The sequence below is a fragment of the Artemia sp. Qi Xiang Cuo genome, chromosome 5 (genome assembly GCF_049724085.1).
Source record: "Artemia sp. Qi Xiang Cuo chromosome 5, ASM4972408v1, whole genome shotgun sequence".
NCBI lineage: Eukaryota > Metazoa > Arthropoda > Branchiopoda > Anostraca > Artemiidae > Artemia > Artemia sp. Qi Xiang Cuo.
In genome coordinates this window covers 62,989,985-63,013,297 of record NC_142798.1, presented here as the reverse complement: position 1 = coordinate 63,013,297, position 23,313 = coordinate 62,989,985, and the positions used below count along the sequence as shown (strand labels likewise).

Genomic DNA, 23,313 nt, shown 5'->3' with positions numbered 1-23,313 from the left:
TTACAGAATTTTCTAGCGAATTCTAAGCTGAGTTGAAAAAGAAACTTGGAAGAAAACTATTAATAACAAGCTGAATCTAATCAAACATTATTTGTCCATTTTGCGAATTTAACTATAGTATTCAGATATTTTTGACCTTATTTTGAAAGCGGAGTTTTTGAGTACTAATGGCCTCTTTTTCCACAGTATTGAAATTCAGTTTAAACGGTAGTTTATTCTTTAATTATTTGAAAAAAACTACGTTTTCTAAAGAGTTAAAGAGGCTGAGTCACAAGTTCGAACCTTAAAACGTACAGGGATTAGGAGGTACAGTTGGGGGGATGCCGCCCCCCAAAACCCCCCGCTTTCGCAGCCTTTAAATAAATTTTTTTTTTTTAACTGAAAGTAAAGAGCGACATTAAAACTTAAACAAATAGAAATTTTTCCGTAGCCTATATGAAAGGGGCTGTCCCCTCCTCAATGCCTCGCTCTTTACGCTAAAGTTTTTATTGTTTAAAAAAAAGAGTTGTGAGAAAGTCAAACTTTAGCGTAAAGAGCGAGACGTTGAGGAGGGCACAGCCCCTTTCATATACGGAATAATTTCTGTTCGTTTTAAGTTTTAATGTCGCTCCTTACTTTCAGTTTAAAATTTTTTTTTATTTAAAGACTGCGAAAGCGGGGGGTTTGGGGAGTGGCAGCCCCCCAACTTTACCTCCTAATCCCTGTATGTTTTACGGTTCGAAATTTTGACTCAGCCTCTTTAACTATTTAGAAAACGTAGTTTTTTTCAAATAATTTCTGCACAGTTTTGTATAGTATATTACCTATTATTGCTTGACTAACTTTTAGATGAGTGTTTATTATTCTTTTTTTTCTTGACAGTGTGTTTCATGGATTGACCGTGTAACTCAGACACTTTAACTCTTTAGAAAACATATGTTTGTTCAAATAATTTAAAAAAGAAACTGAGTTTCTTTTTTAAACTTTAAATTCAGTATATAAAAAATTTCCCTTGACGATGAATCGAACCCGGGTCTTCCGCCTGACAGTCAGGAGTATCGACCGCTGTACTAAAGAGACACAATTGTAATTGTTTTTTAGTAAGTGGAATCTATTTTTGACGCAAGCAAATGCCCACAAAACTTGATATTTGGTTTTTGGAAAACAGGGAAGGAGTGATCAGATTGAGCTGAAATTTCGAGGATAAGCTCCCAGGCCCCAGGAAAGCTTATCTTCTAAATTTCAGCCCGATCAAACAACGTTAAAGGGGGGCTGTGGTGGGAAAAATTAACATGGGCTCTTAGAGGAAAACGAGGTTTTTCGTAAATGTAAATTCGGGGGATAATTTTTTTGGTCTGAAAATATCAAAAGGCCCTAACAGGTCGAATTCTGCTTCGAATGAGTCCTCATTCACCCGGATCAGTTGCCAACTGTGGCCTGTAGGCGTCTATAACAAAAAAAAAGAGAAATGAACTTTAAGTGGCTATATTTGGTTTTTGGAAAACCGGGAAGGAGTAATCGGATTGAGCTGAAATTTTGAGGATAAGCTCCCGGGCCCTAGAAAGCTTAACCTCGAAATTTCAGCTTAATCAAACGATAGTACAGGGGGGCTGTCGCCGGAAGGTTAAAGCGTCCTGCCCACTTTTATCCATGAAGATACTGTCGGAAGGGGCTGAAATTTTGCACGTTTCTTAGTTGGAACTGGGGATACAAAATACAATCACTGCTGTCTCTCTGCAACCTCTAGGACCGGAATTCGCTTAATATCGTGGTGGGTCGCCTCTTTATAGAGGCACAAGTGTGCCTCCTTGATTAAACAGTTGGCATTTTGCCACAACTGCTGGTCTTATTTGATAATAATATTTCTAAATTTTAATTTCATGTCTACATAACACAGAATTTTTATGCTCGGAATCTGAATTTTAAGAGCTGTGTATTAATAAAATAATTTAGGGGGGATTTTTCTCGCATTATCTACATAAAAAATTTAAAAAGTTTGGCATTTTTGCAGTTTTGACACAAAGGTGAGATTCTGTTTGTTTAAAGTTACATTTCCAAGTTTTGTTTATGAAATATTCGTATTCAAATTAGGTTTATCCTGATGGAATTCGTCACATTCGGGCCGATAAGCGTGTGAACGAATGGAAAGCTCCTGGGAAACGAACAATCATTAAATGTGCTGTCAATCAACGCCAGGTTGTTGTTGCCTTAGCTGGTGGTGAACTTGTCTACTTTGAAATGGATCCTACTGGTCAACTCAATGAATATACAGAAAGGAAAGAAATGTCTGCTGATGTTATTTGCATGGCTTTGGCGACTGTGCCTAGTGGAGAGCAAAGATCACGTTTTTTAGCTGTTGGATTGTCTGACAGCACTGTCAGGATTATTTCTTTAGATCCTTCGGTAAGTTTTCTTTTGCTCTCTCATAATTTCCCTTTCATCTTCCCTTTTATCTGTTATTATGTGAAAAAGAAATTTTCTTGAGACAAAGAAAACTGTTTCGTTTGATTCGTCGCTTGTATGTATAAGAAACAGCAATGCATGGAAACCTCAGCTCTTGGTTAAATAATCTTGAACTCTTTTTCTGATTTTTAACAATAAAATTTCCTTTATGTTCGATGTGGATTTGATGTGAGGGCTGCAGAACATGTAAGGTAGATCAAGGGAGTCGAAAAATTCAATGCATTTCTTAGTTCGAAAAATACATAGCCAATGCAGTCTGATTATGTCCTTGCATTTAGACTTTATTTAGTCGCGTTTATACATTAATTTTTAAAAACTCGTTTTTAAGTTTATTGTTACTCGGCCGTGGTTTGTTCTTTACTAGGTTGCAGGTGATGATATATCACGAAGAAAAAAATCCTTGGACTTTTTCTTGGTTGGAATCCAGTAAAGAACAATAAGTCAGGTAGCGGAATTCTTCCAACATGATACAACACCCAAGAAAAATAATTTTCAAAAGATGCGTGTTTTCTATCATCTTGTATACAAAGATACAATATTTTGTGAATCATTACATTGTATTTTGAAATTGGTTTTTTAGTTGCACGAAAGGCACTAGATGTTGCAATTTCGTTTCAAATAGCTTCTAAACCGCTTTCAATGACGTTCCGGTGCCTTGCTAGCGGCGGAGACAAAAAAAGAGGATATCAATGCTACCCATGCAACAAAAGTGATTTTTCTTTTTGATCAAAGCCAGGGGACAAAGTTCTCTGTATAAGGTTTTCGTCAAGGGTAATACCATTGGTGTACTATTTGTTTTGATTTCACGCCATTTTTTAGGGGCTTCAGGCTATTTTTTTAAATTTCCATAAATTTGTTTTTTCAACAAAGTTACTATTAAGACTAATCGAGATAGAAGATGTTATTCCTCAATCAGCTACAAATTGCAATTTTTTTGCAACATATTCTCCTTTTCTCACCAGATACCGGTTCAACCATGATAGTTTTAGGCAGATACATTAATGATTAATATATTGCTTGAAGATCGCACAAATTTGTCGAAAAAATGGGGATTTTGAGTAATTTGAGGAAAATCGTAGGTCATAATATTTTCGGGATAAGGGTCCGCCTTTTTTTTGGCGCAGGGCTGTTTTATGGTAATATATGGTAAATTAAAGCAGTGTTTTGGGTATTCTCGATATGATGTTAACAGTGTCTTCTTTTCCCGACAGATTTGCATCCTGTTGATAATTTTTGTACCTGATAATTAGTCAATTTTAGTATGAATAATTTGATTCTTCTCCATCAAGTAAATGTATTTACTTTACTCTAGGATTGTCTCTCACCGCTGAGTATGCAAGCTCTTCCAGCACTCCCAGAGTCGCGTTGTTTAGTGGAGAAATGGGGGTGCCGAGAGTGAAGTGGGCGTTGGGGTTGCAATGGGCTCACTTTACTTAAGTATTGGCTTACAGAATGGTGTCCTTTTGAGAACGGTACTGGACAACGTAAGTGGTGATTTGTCTGATACACGTACGAGATATCTTGGTTCGAGACCGGTGAAGCTGTTCAGTGTCAAAATGCAAGGAGCCGAGTCAGTAAGTAATTAATTTGATAAGTTTGAAAGTCATTCGCATGTATATCTGTTATTCATTTAGTATATTGCTATTGTATATTATTCATATAGTATATAGTATAACATTATTTTACTATAAAGTATTACGGTATTGTTCGTAGCTGAAATTTATTTCGTAACGTCAAGTGAAAATGCTGAAATTTATTGGAAATCAGAAGCCGGTTATTCAGTTTTAGATAAACATAGTTTGACTCGAGTATTCAAAAATTGCATTTTCTAATTTTTTAGCTTCCTTTTTTATTTTCCAATTATGTTAAGAATTATTCTTGTTTTCCATTTATTTTTAATTATTTTTAAATGGCTTTTCTTTGTACACACTTTCAGAAAATTTTGATTTTGATAATTTCTAATAAAAAATAGACGTTGAACGTTGAAATTCAGAGATTGTGATTCTTGAACTCCAAAGCAAAGAAGCATACCGGGTAATCTTTATTTCTGATTCTGAAGACCTGTATGGCAAGAGGAATTTACAAATGTAAATGGTTCAAGGAAAAAATATTCAGTCATAAGGAATAATTTTACTATTTTGAGCGTCTTTCAATTAATCTGTTAGTATTATAGCCTGAAAATGCCGCTTTAAACCTTGTAGGTTTGGATTATTCATTCATGTAATAAAAATTATTTGCACATCAAAGCATATTTGCAAAAGGTATATTTTATAAGAAGCTATATGCTTTACAGACTGAAAGTTATTTAAATATTCCTTCTATTTCTATTTATACCATTTCTAAAATGTGACCCCTATACAGAAATGATAAAATGATCTATTTGGAGAAGATGGTGAATTTTGATTGTTGGTTTTATTTTTATTTTTACCTTGTGATCTTGAAACATCCAATCTTTCCTTCGAATTACTTCGACACCCTCGGAACAATTGGGAAGTAAGTTCAAGGAAAATTCATCTGATTAATTTAAACTCATTTCTATTCAGTATAAATTTTTACAATAATTTATTAAAATGATAAAAACTAATAAATAAATAACAAAATAAAAAGTTATTTTGTAACGTCTGATTAGGGTAAAGTATGAATAAAAATATTGTATTTGCTTGCCCTTTATAGAAAAAAAAACCTGAGCAGAATTGTGGCTTATTTGCTCAGAATTTTCAATAGTTGCTCTTGGTAGTGATTTGACCTTATTGTTACTTAGTTTTAAGTGTTATCAAATTTTCTCAAATTCAAGTGTTCTCAAATTAATTGGCATAAAATGAGATTTTTATGTGTTTTTTGCCTTCCTTAATGGGAGATTTATCTTCATTTTGACAGCTGTGAGTCTTCTCCTTCGTGTGGATTTCGTATCTTGGTCGGTTTCTTAGGGCGTTTTAGCAGATTTGTAATATTTGTTCCAGATAGATGGTCAGGATTTTTTTTTTTTTTCTATGATGGCTTAAATTTTCAAACAGGATAATGTTTTTCTGTCTTTATTTAATGAAACCTTTTAGTATTTTAATGGAGGCAATTAATTACACATTGCTCTTAAATTTTCTTCATTCTTGCTCACTGGACCAAGCCAGGGTAATCCCAGCATCCAAATACACATTCTTATCAACTTGTTTGATTTTACCCCCCCCCCCTCCCCTCTCTCAATAAGCAAAGGTCTTGGGCCAAACAACTGTCTTGTTGTAATAGTGGCCCGCAAAAATTTATTATGAGTAAAATGTTAATTTGTTGATCAACTCTCCCCCGAATCATTGATAGACATGGTTTTCATTTAGTTTATATTATTCGCTCCACCGATTGGCATAGTATCTGACGCTAATATCCTAATTAGAACTTTTTAAAAAAATTTGTAATGGCCTTTTTCGAATCTCCTGAATTTGAGAAATCATTATATAGGATATATAGGATAATTAGTCGTTGAGTTGTTCAGTCGGTGATGAAATATAGTCCACGCTATGGCTTTGATCTCTTAATTAATCTAGCCATGAATTGTTGTATATAGTATTGCAGCAATAGTATATTTTTAATCCTCTGGGTTTTCAGTAATTCTTATATCGAGTAATTATTAAATTGAGAAATTGTTCTCTTTAAGTAATTAAGAGTTATTTGCTTCAATGATGAACAAATATCCAACGCTGATGTATTTGATGTCTTAATTAGAGCTTTTTAACCCTGAAAACCTGTTTTAAATTCACCATAATTTCGCTTTTTTTACAATTTTCTGAATTTGAGTTTTTCAATTCCAGGTTTTGGCAGTTTCAAGTCGATCGTGGCTCAACTACTATCACCAGAATCGTTTTCATTTGACACCTTTGTCTTACGAGATGCTTGAATACGCCTCGGGTTTTGCCTCGGAACAATGTCCAGAAGGTATTGTCGCAATTGCATCTAACACGCTGAGGATTTTGGCACTTGAGAAACTTGGTGCTGTGTTTAATCAGGTACTTTTGGCAACTGATTATCATTCTAGATTAACTAGAAATAATAGGAGTACGGTTTACTTTAAAATCAAGTTCACTTCGGTAATAGAAATTTGTCTAGATCCTTGGTGTAGTATTTTATTCGTCAGTTTAAACCAGGAGTAGCTAACCCGCGGGCCGCTTGCGGCCCGCCGTGATTATTTTTGAGGCCCGCGAGATTTATCGCAGTTTTATATTCTGCACCCTCATGATGCGCGCACATCTTGGAAAGTGACAGATTCGATGTTTCACTCTTAACAATGTTGTTTTTCGTAGTGCTATATTACTACAATCGTAATTATGTAGTTGTAAGAAGAGTTTAAATGAATTTTAAATATACGCTCGACAGTCGTGATGTACGTAGACGAAATGTAAAATGTTCAATTAATAAAAAATTATTATTTTTCAATTTGTCACTCCAAAAAAGTATCTATAATGGGTCTAAATCTAATATGGGTATATATATATATATATATATATATATATATATATATATATATATATATATATATATATATATATATATATATATATATATGTTTATATGCGGCCCGCGGAGTTAAGATGCATTTCCAAAGTGGCCCGCAAGATCATTTAGGTTGGCCACCTCCGGTTTGAACTAATGGTTTTATTAGACATACCAATGGTAAAAGTAGTTTATAATTTCAGTTGAACCCATCCTAAGCGCCAAAGACTCATCATTAATTGATTTCTTAGTGAGGCAGAGTGTCTGATATCCACATCAATGCAATGATGAGAATATTAACTATTTTTTGAGGATCCTTAACTAATTAACACCTGCTGATAAACTAAGTTTCAGTGATGGAAATTATTTCGAATACAGATTCAGTTGAGAACCTTTGTGCTGTATACTTAAATTATATTTAATTATATAATTTTAAGCTACTAAAAATCTCAAAATACATATGAAATCGTTCCATTATAGAGCTTTTAATTCTTGCATATGTTTGATTAGATTTATGATTAAGTTTATTTGTTTTCTCTCACGTTTCGTATTTTCTCTCTTTCTCTCTCCTTCTCTCTTTCGAATCCCCTTTCTCTTCCAATCGATGTGTTCCCTCGTGTTTTCTCTTTCTTTCCGTTCTTATTCTTTTTAATTTCATGGAATGGATGGTTTCTTACTGGTGTTTAGGGGGCTCCCCTCGGCAACAATATAGAAAAATTTAAGAGAATTTTCTTTACTTATTAAACTTCAATCTTGGATTTGTGACAATTAATTGTGCATTTTGATTTTGGGGGTTTGATTCGATTTGATGGATCCAATGATGATATAATTTATCTGTCAATCCACTGAAACTAAGTGATTATAGCTTTAAACTGATGGTTAATGAGTCCAATAGTGTTTAGAGCTGCTTAAATTATTTCCCATTTTCAATTATGTTTTTTGTAGGTTTCTCACCCGTTGGAATTGACACCAAGGCGGTCGGTGATTCACGATTCTGGCCGAATAATAATTCTAGAAACGGACCATAACGCATACACTGATGATATCAAGAGGGAGAGAAAGAAGGCTATGGCTGAAGAAATGCGTGAAGCTGCTGGTATGTCGCTATCTTATTCTTTTCTTCCTTCTTTTAAAGAATTGAATTTATCGTGGGCTCATGTTTTGTCGAATTATAATAATTTATAACTAAATCAATCAAATATAGGATCTTGCAATGAAATCATCTGAAACTAAGTTTGATATTACTTTTTTCATCCTTTTTCCTTATTTATCAATGTTTTATAATGCTCAAAATGAGATAGAACTCTAAAAAACTAAAGTCAAAAAATGAAAGTAGCTGCTTGTTCAGAGATTTATGGGATACAATTACGATTTTTGTCCAATTTTTGTGAGTCCAAGAATTTGGTTTGTCTTGGCACAAAGGTATTTTTAGTTTTCAGTACAACGAAGTATTTTTAGTTCTCCTGCATGGACTTCTCTCTCGTATCCTATTTTGTAAGTTTTTCTCGCCAATTGACGGCACGTGTTACTGATTTGGGCACAATAGACCAGAACTAATGAACGGCAAAATAGCACGAGTCATTTATTTGAGTAAAAACAAAAAAGGTGCAAGCGTACTAAGTGGTTATGTATAATAGTATTATAAAGGCACACAACATAATAATTTCATGTGTCAATTGGTTAAGTTACGTTGCATTTACAATCTTCAATCACACTTCAACAAGTCTGCGACGCCAAAGCCATAATGATCATCGTAAACACGCTTGTCTAGACTGGTCTTTTAAAGTACTTCGGTGCAGGGCAGAAAAAAAGCAGCTATCCCCAGTAGGTCTTATATTAAAGCCATATAACCAGATTAACATACCAGGATTTTTCTGAGCCAAGCTAGTCTGCTGTATGAATTATGATATAGAATAGCCCATCAATAGTAACTTGACAGTCAGAAAAAAATGCATCAAGACACTTTCATAGGGCTTTAAAATTTGAATTTTAGTCTTTTGTCCAGTTTTTCTGAAGCAAATTTATGTTGCTTGGTCAAGCACATTATACAGCTTAACACTGTAATTTCTGTAAATTTTTACCATATTTATAATTAAATAATTATAATACCATTCTGTTTGTATAGTATTTGTTTCTATTTATTGTGTTTTACTAAATTTCTTAAAATTTTGTACTAATTATTTTATGTATGACATTAAGCGCAAAAAGCTTTCAAGGGAAAGTTTATTAATTGCAATTATCCTGTAATTGCTATTTTGTTGCTGCTATGTTTACTGCACCATAATGTAATGCTCAGCAATGTGGAGCTCGAGTCTAATTGAAACTGTACTAGTTTATAGTATAGTGTGAAAGCACTATGAAAGCAGAATTATGTATAGTTACGGTCATCGTACGTTCTGGATAATCCAGGATAATTCCAGATGTAGTATTTATCAAGCTTTATATCTTTGGTTGAACATTTTTTTTTTTTTTTTTTTTAGGTTTTTCGTTGTTTTAATAAGATAAGTTCTCACATTTGTTGTATTTTTTCAGGAGAAGGAGAAGTTGAAATTTAGACTCAAATGGCGGAAGCTTTTTTAAATGAAAACCTACCTGAAGATGTATTTGGTGCCCCAAAAGCGGGCACCGGTATGTGGGCTTCCATCATCAGAATAATTGACCCTGTGAACGGCACAACGCTTGAGACCCTTCGGCTACCTCAAAACGAAGCAGCTGTCAGGTAGAAATACAAAACTTTAAATTCTCTTTTTAATTTGTCTTATTTTTTGCCCTTTCCTGGTTGATTTCATCACTACACTTAAAAGAGTGTATTCTTTCATGTATGGTATAAGAAAAGAGAAGGTTGGCCAACAGATATTAACAAGTTACTATAAATCGCAAAAAAAAGTTACAGTAATGTCGATCTATGCCTGACTAATTGATCTAATCAATTTCCAAGTTATTTTCAGCACGAATGATCTGTCAATCGTTCAAGGTGAGTAACGAGAATTTGTTTAATTTCGTAAGTATTTTCACTTGGCAACCTGGTTTATTTCGGAAGCAGCATTAGCTGACATTGGTTTTGCATAGAAAATAAAACTGCTAGTTTTTTTACAGGGTTAGGAATGAAATTCTAGCTCCTTATGTTTTGTCTAATTTTTTGGGAGGCGGGAGATGATCTAGCCCCCTTGACTCTCCTTTACTTTGCCACTTATGGTATATTTATTATCTGTGTTTTACGTGTAGGTAATATCAGGCTTTGCAAAGACATTTATAGACTACTACTGCAATACATAAAAAGAATTAGGTTTTTTTTCTTTCTTTTTTTTTACAGGCTCAAATTTAACGTAGAAACACATCAACAAGCAAAAAGAGGGGTTGTTTGGTTTCTTTTTTTTGTATATGCTTAAAGAATGACGTGATTTGTAAAAAAAAACGATTGGCGTCACAAAAGTAGATCAATTTCACTAAAATACGCTTATTCAAGGAAGTTTAAGAAAGTTATTTTGTCACATTTACGCTATGCTTACGCACAGTAGTAGAGTAGCGTTACATCAAAGACGAAAATGGATTATCCTAATTGATATTATATGATGAATGGCACTTGCCCTCTCGTGTTAAATAACTGTGTATAGTATACTCAACTTGATTCGTTTCAATAGTTGGGAAATCAAAACCGAATATAGGTAACGAATATGGTCATCTTTTCTCTTCCGTTTAGTAATGGACACTAGTCAGAAGCACATAAGAGGAATCCCATGTAGATTTCGGGCAAAAGATAAATTATCCAAATAGATGTTTCTTAAAGTTTCAAATGTCTTTTATCTGTCTTCTTTGAAAAATTGCCTTCTCAGCAAATGCAAACTATTGCCTTGACGCATTTTAGTACGTTTAACTCACTAAACTTTGTTCATCTTATACGATAAATGTAAGTTCAAATGGGGATAAAATCTTTTTAATAGACAGTGTTTCACAAACAGTGATAGAAATTCACAAAAAATACCAGATATTTCGGTCACATATGCAGTGACCGTCATCAGTAGTAAAAATAAACTAACACAATTTAAAACAATCGTTTATATACGAAATCAAATAAAACTACATACTGTTTAATTCTCTTCATTCTTTTCAAAGCAAAGGCGGAAGCTAGCCTCTTTGACCTTCTTGGATTCGGTTCATTAGCGTTCAATGATATAACAATTGGAGACAAACTACAATAGGGATGTTGTTTCACTCATCAATGTGCTAAGATCTTACATCTTTTGTCGTTTTTATGCAAACGTCTTTCATCATTCTGCTCTTATCAGTGGTCTTAGAACTGCGATGAATGTATTATATAATTTCTCTCATCATTGTTCTATATAGCAGAAAACCGCTGTCTTCGCACTTTTTGGAATCCTCAGTGAGCTGTAAGATCTTAGAACAAAGATGAGTTAAAAAACGATAATCTTCGCAGAAAGATGTAAGATCTTAGTTTAAAAAACGGCCCTAATATGTAGTTTTATTTGATTTCGTATATAAATTATTGTTTTAAATTGTTTTAGTTTATTTTTACTACTGATGACGGTCACTGCGTATGTGACTGAAATATCTGGTATTTTTTGTGAGTTTCTATCACTGTTTGTGATACACTGTCTATTAAAAGGATTTTATCCCTACTTGAACTTATATTTATCGTCATGGAAAGGCAGTGTGGTCTCCGAAATTATCTACTTCATCCTATACTTTATTGATGAGGCAGAACTATTGATTTGCTTATAAATGATAAACTCAGCCTAATATATTTCGTTGTGAATTACAAATATGGCGTTTCTTTTCAGTTTATCAATAGTGAAATTTGCTAGCATTACCTCAGAGGAATCCCATCTCGTTGTCGGCGTTGTCAAGGACTACAAATTGTCGCCAAAATCCATAGGTGGTGCGTTTTTGGATGCATACAAGTAAGTTTTGTTTGACAAATGATAAATACAACAAAATTCTTTAACTGCAAAAGACATCAAAATTAAAACATTTTTGCCCCATGACTCCATCTTAGGTTTATTCACTCCTGAAAATCCGGTGGTTATTATACAAATATTAACACCTTTCTCATTACTTTAATTCTCACCTTTATTACCGCACTGATTCGTGAAGAGAGTGGAAGCTTCCTGTTAACACAAAAAGCCGAGCCAACGGTTTTAAAGCCTAAACATAATCAAGTTTTTCAACAATAATTCTGGCGACACAACTGTTTTCTATTGAACAAATATGTGCTAGTGCGAATATGTGACAATTAAGTAAAAAAAGTGATGTCTTTGGAATCAGAAGGAAAAAAGGATCTATTGATATTCCATTTGACAACTAAAGAGATAAATACAAGAAAATATGAAAATATTGGTCTCTAAAAATATTTTCCTTTTCGCCAGTCAATTAACTAATAATTTGAAGCGTTTTTAGAGAATTTTGATAATAAACATTAATGAACATCTTAGATTTTTATAACTCAATGATGTATACATTTCCTTTCAATTCCTAGGGGAAAGAAGATGCTAGGCTATATTTTTACAGTTCTAATCATTCAGCCGCTACTTTTCGCTTTTTTTTCTTTTTTTTTAAGAAGTTTATTGCCAATCAATGACAACGTGTCTTTTGGTTCAGCAACTAGGAATGTTACAATTTCTTGACCTACATTTTTTGGCTCATATTTACAGATGTTCATGCTAAGTAGGTCAAATTAAAGTGAAGTATAATTAAAGTTATCCTAAAAATTGGATAGGAATATATTCTTTAACACTAAGTGAGACGCTTCTCCCTCTCCCAAAACTTCTCCCCATGGACAATTGTCTACTTGGAAAATGACCCCTTTTCCATGCATATTATCTGCCGGAAAATTCTCATCCTCCAAGGAAAAATTTCCTGTCTCCCTAACAATTTTCCTTCTTTCGTGAACCGAGTCCATCAAAAACACGATAATACACTGAATCAGTAAACGACAATATCGATTTTTTCAAACTTCATGCTTTCCACATTAGAATTATCCCAGACTGAATAAAGTTTTCCTTTATCCTACAATTGATGCAAGTTACCTAATTAATTTATTCTGATTCCATATGCAAAGAGTCGGAAAAGGATATACAAACCAAATAGATAAAGAAAGGTAAATTAAGGAAAATTCTCAGTTATAGGTAAAATCTGGGAGCATTCTGATAATCTGTTGTTTCCGAGGTTGGTGAGAAACTATATGAAAGTTAAATATGTAGGGCAATAGCTCCAGCTTTTTTCAAATAAGCTAGTTAAGGTTGCTATCGTTTGTGTTCAGTTTGCAGCACCTCTATATGCCATTAGATATGTGCACTGTTTTCAAAGATTGTATATATAAGTATGGTTGAATAAAAATTTTCCAATGTTTTAATTAAATAAAAAATTAAAGTTTCATCAGTTTCTACAACCATTATCTTTCCCTACTGGACATAAAGGGTGGCGGATTTACTGCTTTTTTTTTCAAAGCTTGTTTTTTCTTAGAAACAGTTTTCGATGAAAAATATTCGCACAGGTTTTCCTCAGTCTTCTAGGACAAACTTAAAAATGATTGCTTTCTATTCCTACTATGCCTAAAGCGTGGATAGTTTTTCTTAATAGTAATTGTGTTTATTCATAAAAAAATAAATTGGTAATAATGATCAAAGTTATAGTTAGAAAGGATTAAAAACAAGATAAACAAAAAATATTCTATGGAAATGAGGATAAAAGAATAGGAAAAAATGACTAAAGGAGTTTGACTTACTGAGTGTTGAACACCCTAACAAAAAAAAAACCACAAACACAAAGTAATCCAGACAAATCGACTGGCAATACCCTAAAAAACAACCTGAGACGGCAGAGTGGTTTGTTATTTATATTATTTTTTTATTTTTTTTTCAAAGCCCTTCGTAACCATAACGGTGAATTATGTAACTTTGTTACTATAATGATGAAAATTTGCACATCCTGAATTCTGATGCTTCAAAATGTGTTCTGCAGTACTGATCTTTCTTTGTAGGAATTCAAAAGAAGCCCTGTTTGTTGCACTCGTATCATCACGTTTCATTATTTCCTTTTAGGATCTCGAAAGACGGTTCTTCAATTCAATTGCTACATCGGACAGCTGTTGAGGAAATTCCTGGGGCAATAGCGTCGTTTAGTGGACGTGCTCTAGTTGGTGTTGGACGCCTTCTTAGACTATATGACCTTGGTAAAAAGAAAATGCTAAGGAAGTGTGAAAATAAGGTACTTTGCAAAAAAAAATTATGTCCTGCCACTTGTTCAAATCCCATATGAAATGTCTCTTTTTTTACTATATAAAATCAGTCAATTTAAGAATATTTTAGTTCTCTCTACTTAAATGCTTAGTATTAAAATTTATGGGGATATTAGGGGTGTTTAGTTGACGGGCTTTAGTTTGTTTGGTTAGGCTCTTTTAGGCTCTTGATTCGGGTAATAATTGCTAAGAAAACTGTGAAAATAAGGTAACCTCTGCTTCGAAAAAAAGCGCAGTATAATATAATATAAATTATTGCTCTTGTCATTTATTGAACTGACAAGAAAAAAAAATAGAAATGAGGGCTGTCATATGTAAGAACAAACGCACGATCAACGAAGGACAATTTCAGAGGTACTTTCAACGATAATCTGCCTCCGGTATCTCTTATTTCTTTTCTGTACCACAGACACTCGACTAGCAACTCCATATCGCGAGGATAGGGAGCTGTTGTTAGTCCAGTGCCGTAGCATATATTTCGCATGCTTTAGAAACACTTCCGTATATTCTTAATATCTGAAGCAGTAAGGATAGACCAAAATGGTGCAAGGGCGAGCAGATGCGGAACAACAAATGCATTATAAACGCTAGCTAAGATACGGCGGTTAAATTTAATGCAACTAGTAAACTATACGCATTCCTAGATTTTCTGGCAAAAAAATCTTTTAGAAGTTGACGTGTGGCGCAAAGATTTGATCCAATCGGTACACAAAGATACGTCAGTGTTTCTTGTGCTTTAGTAAAGTGTAAACCCTACTGAACGTTTGTCGGGCAATCTGAGCCGTGATTGAACACCAGGAACTCAGTCTTGGACTCATTAAATCGGAAGACATGTACGTTTATACTCCCTATAGAACATTCGAAAATTTTCCTCAGTTCCAAACGCTGTTCTATTCATATCAAGGATGTCATCCGCATAGTTAGCTAGCGAAACATCAATGCCTTTAAATATACATGCGGTTAGAACATTGCGGTAGAAATGTGGCATAATGACAGTATTATTAAACAGGGTCGGATAAAGTAGTAGTATGGTCTTAAAAGTAACGTGTTAGGAATTAAGTTTGTAAAATAGTCTGACAAAACAGAGGGAAATTTCACAATGAAATAAAATTCAAAACCAAGAAAGAAAAAGAACAAATATCTATATCTACAATTGTCGCGACTGGATAAAATAAAATAAATATGAAATTAATGGTCCTGTTGCGAAATAGTCCTTTTGCTTGATTATATTGTTATGTTGTCTTATTCTGTTTTGTTTGCAAAAATGATGTTTCCATAGCACAGTTTGTTCAATGAGGAAGAATTCATACATATTACATGCATAACAGTACTTGAAATGGGTAGGCTATTGCTTTTTAGACACATCGTAGAAACAGTTCTCTTCTATTCAATGAAGCTCCTATCCTAAGCCAAAGAAGGGAAACAGGGAAGACATACTTTCTGTTCGATAGTATAAGCCCTTAATATCTACTAAATATCCTAATTTTATATCCTGCTCTTTTAACCACCGTTTAATTTACAAATACTAGGCAAATAATTTAGTGCCTATTTGGGGTTAAGTGACAATAATTCGTATTTTTTTTGAAATGAGGCTGGGTCATTTAATAAGGTCACCAAAAAAGTAATTCTTACATTATTCCTAGTTGATCACGCTTGCTGGTAAAATGAGGTCTTATCCAAAATCGTAGATTCATCTGTTGATTCGAATAGATACAAAAAATACTTGTCTTCGTTTATAAACTACTTAACTTTCTATATTGCGGCTAGGCTGATGAATAGTGTTTGCTAGATTCTATCAATGTATTTTTTTACATGTTTTGTCATGCGTATTGATTCTTTTCAGCATCTTCCAAATTTTATAAATTATATTCACACAATTGGCGCTCGGATTTATGTCGGAGATGTGGAAGAGAGTGTTCACTTCGTTAAGTACAAAAGGAGAGAGAATCAGTTGGTAATATTTGCGGATGATACTTATCCAAGATGGGTGACGTGTATCTGTGTTCTGGATTACAACACTGTAGCAGTTGCTGATAAATTCTGTAACATTTCAATTGTAAGTTCTATTTTCAATTAATTTTTTTCTTAGTTTAATTGCCGGGGTAAAAAAAAAAAAAAAAAAAAAAAATTATTCACTTTTTGTATTGGTTGGTCCCTATGAATGTCCCTAGTCTATTAGTCCCTTTAGAATGGTCGTATATTCCGATGACCAATTTGTCAAATATTAGTAAATCTTCGGTTTTTGTTTCAAGAAGTTTTTCTGTGTTAAATATTGAAACGCGTAATTGTTAATTACTCTATGCCATGCTAATTTGATTCGTTGTTTCTGTTCGATCGTTTATCAGTGTTTACTATAATGATTTTGTAAAAAAAAAAGAACAATGGAAGAGACTAATGGGTCACATAAAATGAATGAATTTTCGAGATTCATGGAGGATACCAACTGGAGGCTAGCTTTACGTACCTTGTATGAATTTTTCTTGATATTTATTTTATTCGTGATACCGTAATCATTACTTGATGTTTACGATATTTATCGTTTGATCTATTTATAGATATTTATCGTCATATTGATCTATTTTCTGTCTGTATCACAGATGTGTCCTGTTGAAATAGATATTTTCAAAGGAAGGGGTTGCAAAATTTAAAGGCTTAAATTAAAATTTTATCGAATTTATACTAATCTAATCAGAAAATTTCAAATACATAGACGTACTAAGAGAAAGGACATGTATACGTGGACTCGGGTGACTTCGGTCACATGATTTGACGTAATTATCTTTGATATTATTGAAAGGAATTGTGATATAAAAATCATTAATATTAGGGTTTGTCCAACCCGATCTTCCCTTTTCCAAACAAAAAACTTTTAATGCCTGGTGATAATATAAAAGAGTTATACACAGTTAAAAAACAGCTTATTTTAAGTCAATGCAAAACCTGTCGTTCTAGGTATGTTGTACTACATGCCCCTCACTTACTGAATCCACTACTGCCTAAAAGTTTTGACATTTTGTATTGTTGGCTGGATCTTTGCTCATATAAAATGCAATATTACATTTTTCATTGGGTAGTTACTGCAGATTAGTTTGAACTTATATCCTAAATTTCTGAAGCAGAGTATCTTCGTTATTGTTCTGCTATAACTCTTTAACTGGTGGTGTTTCCTTTCAATTTCTCCATTTTCAGTTACGTTTGCCGCCAGGTACAACAGACGACATTGAAGAAGATCCGTCAGGGACAAAGGCTTTTTGGGACAGAGGACTTCTAAATGGAGCTTCACAAAAGTGTGACACCATCTCTCATTTTCATATCGGGGAAATGATCCTTTCACTTCAGGTAATATCCTATTTCTTTGAAACAGAGCTATAAAGGTAAATACCGCATCCGTGCCTGTTATGTAGTTTTGAATGTTTCCCGATTGCCTGCAAGTCCTGTGGACATGCTCGGTCAAAAATTTTAGAAAACATTATTTGGAGCTATCCCTCATTCAGTCTATCTGTCCTGGCTTTTTTTTTAATTAGCCATGGCTCTCAACTTTTTCAACGCAGTCCACCAACTTGATTTTAATTCCAGACAGTGATTTTAGCTTCTTCTTTTTTTGTAATTGCCTTCAGATGACTCATAGAACTGAGAGGCTTTGAATTACCCTTACTCCGTGCCTATCAACCTTAATTCTGCCCTAGGATGAACGCATGATAGACAATCTATCAACAAGTGAAATGACATCATTTTTATACAATTCTGAAACTCAACGTCGTTAGATCGTAGCACCGTGTAAGACACAGCGGCCTGATCAAACCATATGCACATACGTATAACAAGAAAATATGCCGGTTCTTACCATTAATTATTCTTTTAATGCAATTATGTTACGTGTGGCTATTTAATATGTCCTTTAAAAGGACTTTGAATTTTTGCAAATAATCTTGATTTTATTTTCCCTTCTATTTGAGTAAACAACTTTTTTTGTTCATTTTCGGCAAAGAATGGTATAAAATTGCCAATGAACTTGAGATATTATGTAACTGATTCGGAAAGGGGAGAGTATGTGTGTTAAAGGACGAGCGGATCTTAAGAAGTTAAGCCAAAACAACAACAATCAAAGCACTACTATTCAAAAAATGTGAACTATAATGAATCTTGGCTAGTAAATTGATTTGGTACGTTTGGGATGATTTCAAACCAGTCATTAAGCAGCTTTATTTGCCTTATATTTGTGTTATGTTTTGATGGAGTAAGTTAAACATGTTGCTTTTTGTATGTATCTCCACATATAACCCTCTAACAAAAACAGTTGATTTATACTACTACTAACGACTCACTGCAGCAACAAGCTTTCTTGAGCCAAAGCAGCTGCTCATACTCCTACCACCCAATCTGCTGAAAGCTTCGCTCTTTATCCCCTCCCATTAGTTCCATATTGCTTTCAATCCTGCCTAATGGCCTCTCCAATCCAACTGAGAAAAAAAAATCCCTAGTCTTTCGAGACGACCACGAACCAGAGAAATAGTTAACTACTGTCATTACCGTGGCTGAACTATAGAGAATAATTTACTCAGGAAGATATGACATTTCAAAACTAAATTTTTAAGCTCTTGAGTTCTAGATGTTTAATGAGTAATTGGACACAATGAACAAAGAATCGTTAAATTAATAAACAATGAGAAAAAAAGATTTATATTGAAGAAAACAACTGATGATATGGACAAAACTCGACAAGCTAGACCTTGAGTTCTAGATGTTTAATGAGTAATTGGACACAATGAACAAAGAATCGTTAAATTAATAAACAATGAGAAAAAAAGATTTATATTGAAGAAAACAACTGATGATATGGACAAAACTCGACAAGCTAGACCAGAACGTGTTCGCTATACTGTATCGAATAGAAAGCCAGGTCCACTTGCTAAATTTAGTTCCAAGTTTCTTGGGTTTATTTAAGCAAACGTAAACTTCAAGCTCTAATCCAGGTAAATGCATTATCACTTTAAAAGAAACAAGTAGTTGATCAATGTAGACGAAAAAAACTAATAAGATTTTTTAAATTAATCAAACACATTTAAGAAGTAACTGACTAATTGGCAAAATTGAGAAGTTCAGGAAGACATATCCAGAAGACTATTTTCACAGCAGGACATTCTGGGTAGGTTTTAAATTCGTAGGAGATTTCTCGTGTGAATTGTTAATATTGAAATGATGACTAGTTAATCAAGGCAGACGCTGATACCTATTGATGTGATTTGATTCCTGAACGTATCTTCTATATTAATCTAATAATAGTTGGCTTTGCATCAGTGCTAATAGTTTTTTGTTTTGTTTTTCAGAAATCCACGTTAATTCCAGGGGGTAGCGAGTCTCTAGTCTATACAACTGTGGCGGGAAGAATTGGAGTGCTTGTACCTTTCACTTCGAGAGAGGACTATGAATTTTTTCAGCACTTGGAGATGCACATGAGGTCAGAAAACCCGCCGCTCTGTGGACGAGATCATCTTTCATATAGATCTCATTATACCCCAGTGAAGGTATGTTCTTTCTTTTCTGTCAATTTGCATTCAAGTTCTCATTTATATGGGGATGAGTAGTGGTTTCCGATGGATTTTGGCCATGCCCCGCCTAGGAATTTCTAAAATCCTGATGCCCCCACCCCACTCGTGATTCCGTTAAACGGTTGATCCCAAGGACTTGTAAGGACTTGCTGTCCGGTTGTAAGGCAGCTTAGCTATTGGTGCAGATCATAGAAGAAGTTATTGGTCCTTGGTCTGTTCTTGTTACATTAAGAAATGCTGAAGATAAAGTTTGAAGAGAAGAACGCTGTGGTATTAGGAAAAGGGGATGTGTTGCCATTATTTTTATAATTAATGATTAACTATTGTTTGTAACATTCTTTAGTCCTTCGGTTGTATGGATTACCAAAAGACACTTGACTCCTTGGTGGAAAAGCTTTAGTGAGTGTAGTCCTTGTATGGGGTAAAACAGTGATTGGTGAAATCCATAAGAGCGCACTGTAAAGTCTAGGAGAAAATTGTGACAAATTAAAAGGTAAAACTATCTTAAATGATTTCGGTGATTTGCGTGTCCAGATGAAAATATAACGACATGACTGAATTTCTAGAAGCTTCGAGGGTTCAGTGCGAGGTATATCGTCTGGAAATGCTTTTTAAGATAATGCTGAACTAAGGAATAAGTAAGGATTAAAAGATAATGTTAAGTAATGAGAAAGCTGATAGAATGGATGCATTCATTTACGTAGCAGTATTATGAGGATTGTTGATGCTGTGAAGATGCAGAGCGTAGAATAGCAAAGGCTTTGTCGTGCAGTTGACAACAAATCTTGAATGGTAGGATGTGTTAAAACTCTTTAAGATGACAAAGAAAACGACAAGTATGGCTCGAACTGCCTGTGCTTCGAAAAATCTAGCAAAATATGGTTGATTTTTTCGGAAGAATTCAGCTAAGATAGTATATATTTTCTCCAAAAGGCTATTGAAAGCGGGGAGTGAGCCAAACTAACCAGCATAAGCTATAGAAAATGTGGTTTGACAACATTTTCCAAGGCTGTAATGAAGGAATGACTGATTATAATGGTTATTATTGACTGATGAAAAATAAAGTATTGGCAGATTGTAGTTTTTGATAATCCGTATAGGCTAAATGAAAATTAGGTATCCATGAATAGGTTTGAAAGAGATGAGAAGTAATTAAAAATAAAAAAAGGGAATTCATATCTAGCTCTTAACAGTGGGGTGGAGCAAAAGTGTGAGCAGCTGCGTTTTAGTCAAGTTGTTTGGTACTTGGATGAATTTTTAGTTTAATTATTGTCTTGTACAATAATTTTATATAATAGACAAGTACCGTGGTTTTTTGTAATTTTAGCTTCTAACTCATATTTCAGAAGAAAAAACCTAAAATGATTCCTAACGTTGAGAAGTTTCTCAACAAGATTACCCCCTTTGGAGACACTAAGCGTAGACAGTAGTATTATTGCTAAACCCAAGGTATCTAGCCTCTCTAAGGGAGAGAGAGAGAAAGAGAGAGGGGGATTACAAAATTACTTTAAAAAAAGTTTCAAAATTGATAATATAATGTGTAAAATTGTGTCGTAAAGCTATGGGAATCGCATAAACTCAGCATTTTCAGAACTAAATACAAAAGCTAAATAAATTTAAATTTGAAGTCTGACTCGAGTCCGATAGTATTATCAAATAACCTGATACTAGAATGAAGGATAGCATGTAGAGGATTTAAATAGGATTCAAACTTAAAGATTTGTTTCTACAAAATCACCCCTTTCTTTTCATAAAGTTCACTGAAATCAGATATACAACTGGGGTATTGGGAGACGCGGCCTTACTGGTGCGCAAGGCCTTGTGCAGCCGGCACTACGCGGGGCCTGAAGTTGTTTGGTACTTGGATGAATTTTTAGTTTAATTATTGTCTTGTACGTAAATATAAAGGAGGATAAACAGCAATATTGATGCCATTTGAAATAATAACAGTGGAACAGTCAGAACGCATTCTCATTATCTATTCAACTGAACATCATACCAGTCTATTCTTTTCTGATGTGCTGCTCGGTTTTTCGGGCTAGCAAAATTTTTTTGGATTTAGCTATATTTTGTTCGTAAAAGGTAATATCTACTGTATTAAACGCTTATCTATGATATTCATTTGTTTGGGCTTTGTTGAACTTGTCATCCCTGTCAACATTTTCATGTTTACAAAGTAGTGTCTAAAAAATTGCCTTAAGTACGTTCTCCCGTGTTCAGAATTGTACATAAAAATTTTGATAAAAGAATCTGATACACTTGTAATATGATAGATTCTGCTGTGGGACCGAGTTCAGCAAAGAAATCATTGCACTTAAATGACCCTGGTTTTTGACCAATTCTTAGTGAACGACGTATCCGACCAATCGACAAGGTTTAAGAATGTTATTAAATAAAATGATTACTTGAAGCGTAAACACAGTAGTGAAATACGGCTTTAACGTTCATGATGATAAATGACTACAAATTTTTTTTTTTTTTTTTAGTTAGTTAGTTAGTTAACAAAATTTACACACACCTTGCTATTCTTCTGTAACTTTTGGTGGCCCTATACCTAAAAAGAATTGTTTTCTGACTTCAAACTATCCAAGTACTTGGTTTGATCAATTAAAAAAATCTGAATATAGTATTTTTATGCGGATAATAATTTGTATTTAAAAAAAATATTAAACCAAAAGCTGTTTCTCACGTCTCTTAGAGAACGGCAAACAATTTGTAGCAGCATGGCTTTTAGATAAAAATCCGGATGACTTGCCTTCTGCTTTTTTAAAATCATCTGTGAATACCAAAGAATTTCGCTTCAAATCAAACCCACGTGTTGTAATTCAAGTAGCGACATCGAATCTCAGTTTTGTCCGTAATTTTGTAACTTGTCCAAGCTAAACCCATTTACTAAACATTGTTGTTTGCAAATTGAACCGAATTGATCTTTTTTTATGTTGTAGAATATGCTTGATGGTGATTTGTGTGAACAGTTTAACATGCTCGAACGAACCAGGCAAAAAGGAATCGCCGAAGAGATGGACAGAACTCCCAATGAGGTGTCGAAAAAACTTGAAGATATCCGAACAAGATATGCTTTTTAATTTTTCTTTATGTTTTTTATTTCGTGATCTTTTTCTATATTTTATTTATCAGAGCTTCAGTAAATCGTTTTTGTAAATTTGTTTTTATAATATTCGTTGTTGTTTTTTCAAAATAGGGAGAGGGAAATTGGAGTAATTGCCTTGTGACTATTACAAATAATTATTTCCATTTGGCAATATTCTGTTTGAAACTGTCATGCAGGTTAATACTTCGTAGTCGCCCATTTTCACAATCATCACTGCTTAAAGTACGAGACAAATAAATGTTCAAATGGGGATAAGTCTATTTATTAGACAGTGAAAACAGATATTAAAGTCTAGAAATTTGACCACATCGACAGTGGTCATCATCAGCAGAAATACTAGTGATACCTAATTGAAGGTATTACGTTGAAAATATGGCGAGATGTGACCAATAAAGTATATAATTAAAATCCAAAACATTTCTTTTGCAATTAGAAGATGAAGATTTTACCCCCTTCATCAGTAATCAACTTACATTTAG

General features: G+C 33.8%; 1 protein-coding gene and 1 non-coding gene across 2 annotated transcripts in view; both read left to right on the top strand.

Annotated features, from left to right (window-relative positions):
- The window catches only part of LOC148952362 (splicing factor 3B subunit 3-like), a 54,504-nt gene extending 31,615 nt beyond the window's left edge, over positions 1-22,889 (top strand). Inside the window, 12 exon segments of the mRNA XM_089089834.1 lie at positions 2,071-2,382; positions 3,755-3,828; positions 3,830-4,016; positions 6,240-6,434; positions 7,864-8,014; positions 9,451-9,637; positions 11,718-11,837; positions 13,977-14,142; positions 16,017-16,229; positions 17,363-17,512; positions 19,501-19,698; positions 22,668-22,889. Of these exon segments, the coding sequence (XP_088945960.1) occupies positions 2,071-2,382; positions 3,755-3,828; positions 3,830-4,016; positions 6,240-6,434; positions 7,864-8,014; positions 9,451-9,637; positions 11,718-11,837; positions 13,977-14,142; positions 16,017-16,229; positions 17,363-17,512; positions 19,501-19,698; positions 22,668-22,808 (2,094 nt within the window). The 3' untranslated portion in view covers positions 22,809-22,889.
- LOC148952363 (small nucleolar RNA SNORD36) lies at positions 6,103-6,174 on the top strand. Its single transcript, XR_016141817.1, has one exon. It is a non-coding gene; the product is annotated as a small nucleolar RNA SNORD36 (small nucleolar RNA).
- Positions 22,890-23,313: the final 424 nt, after the last annotated feature.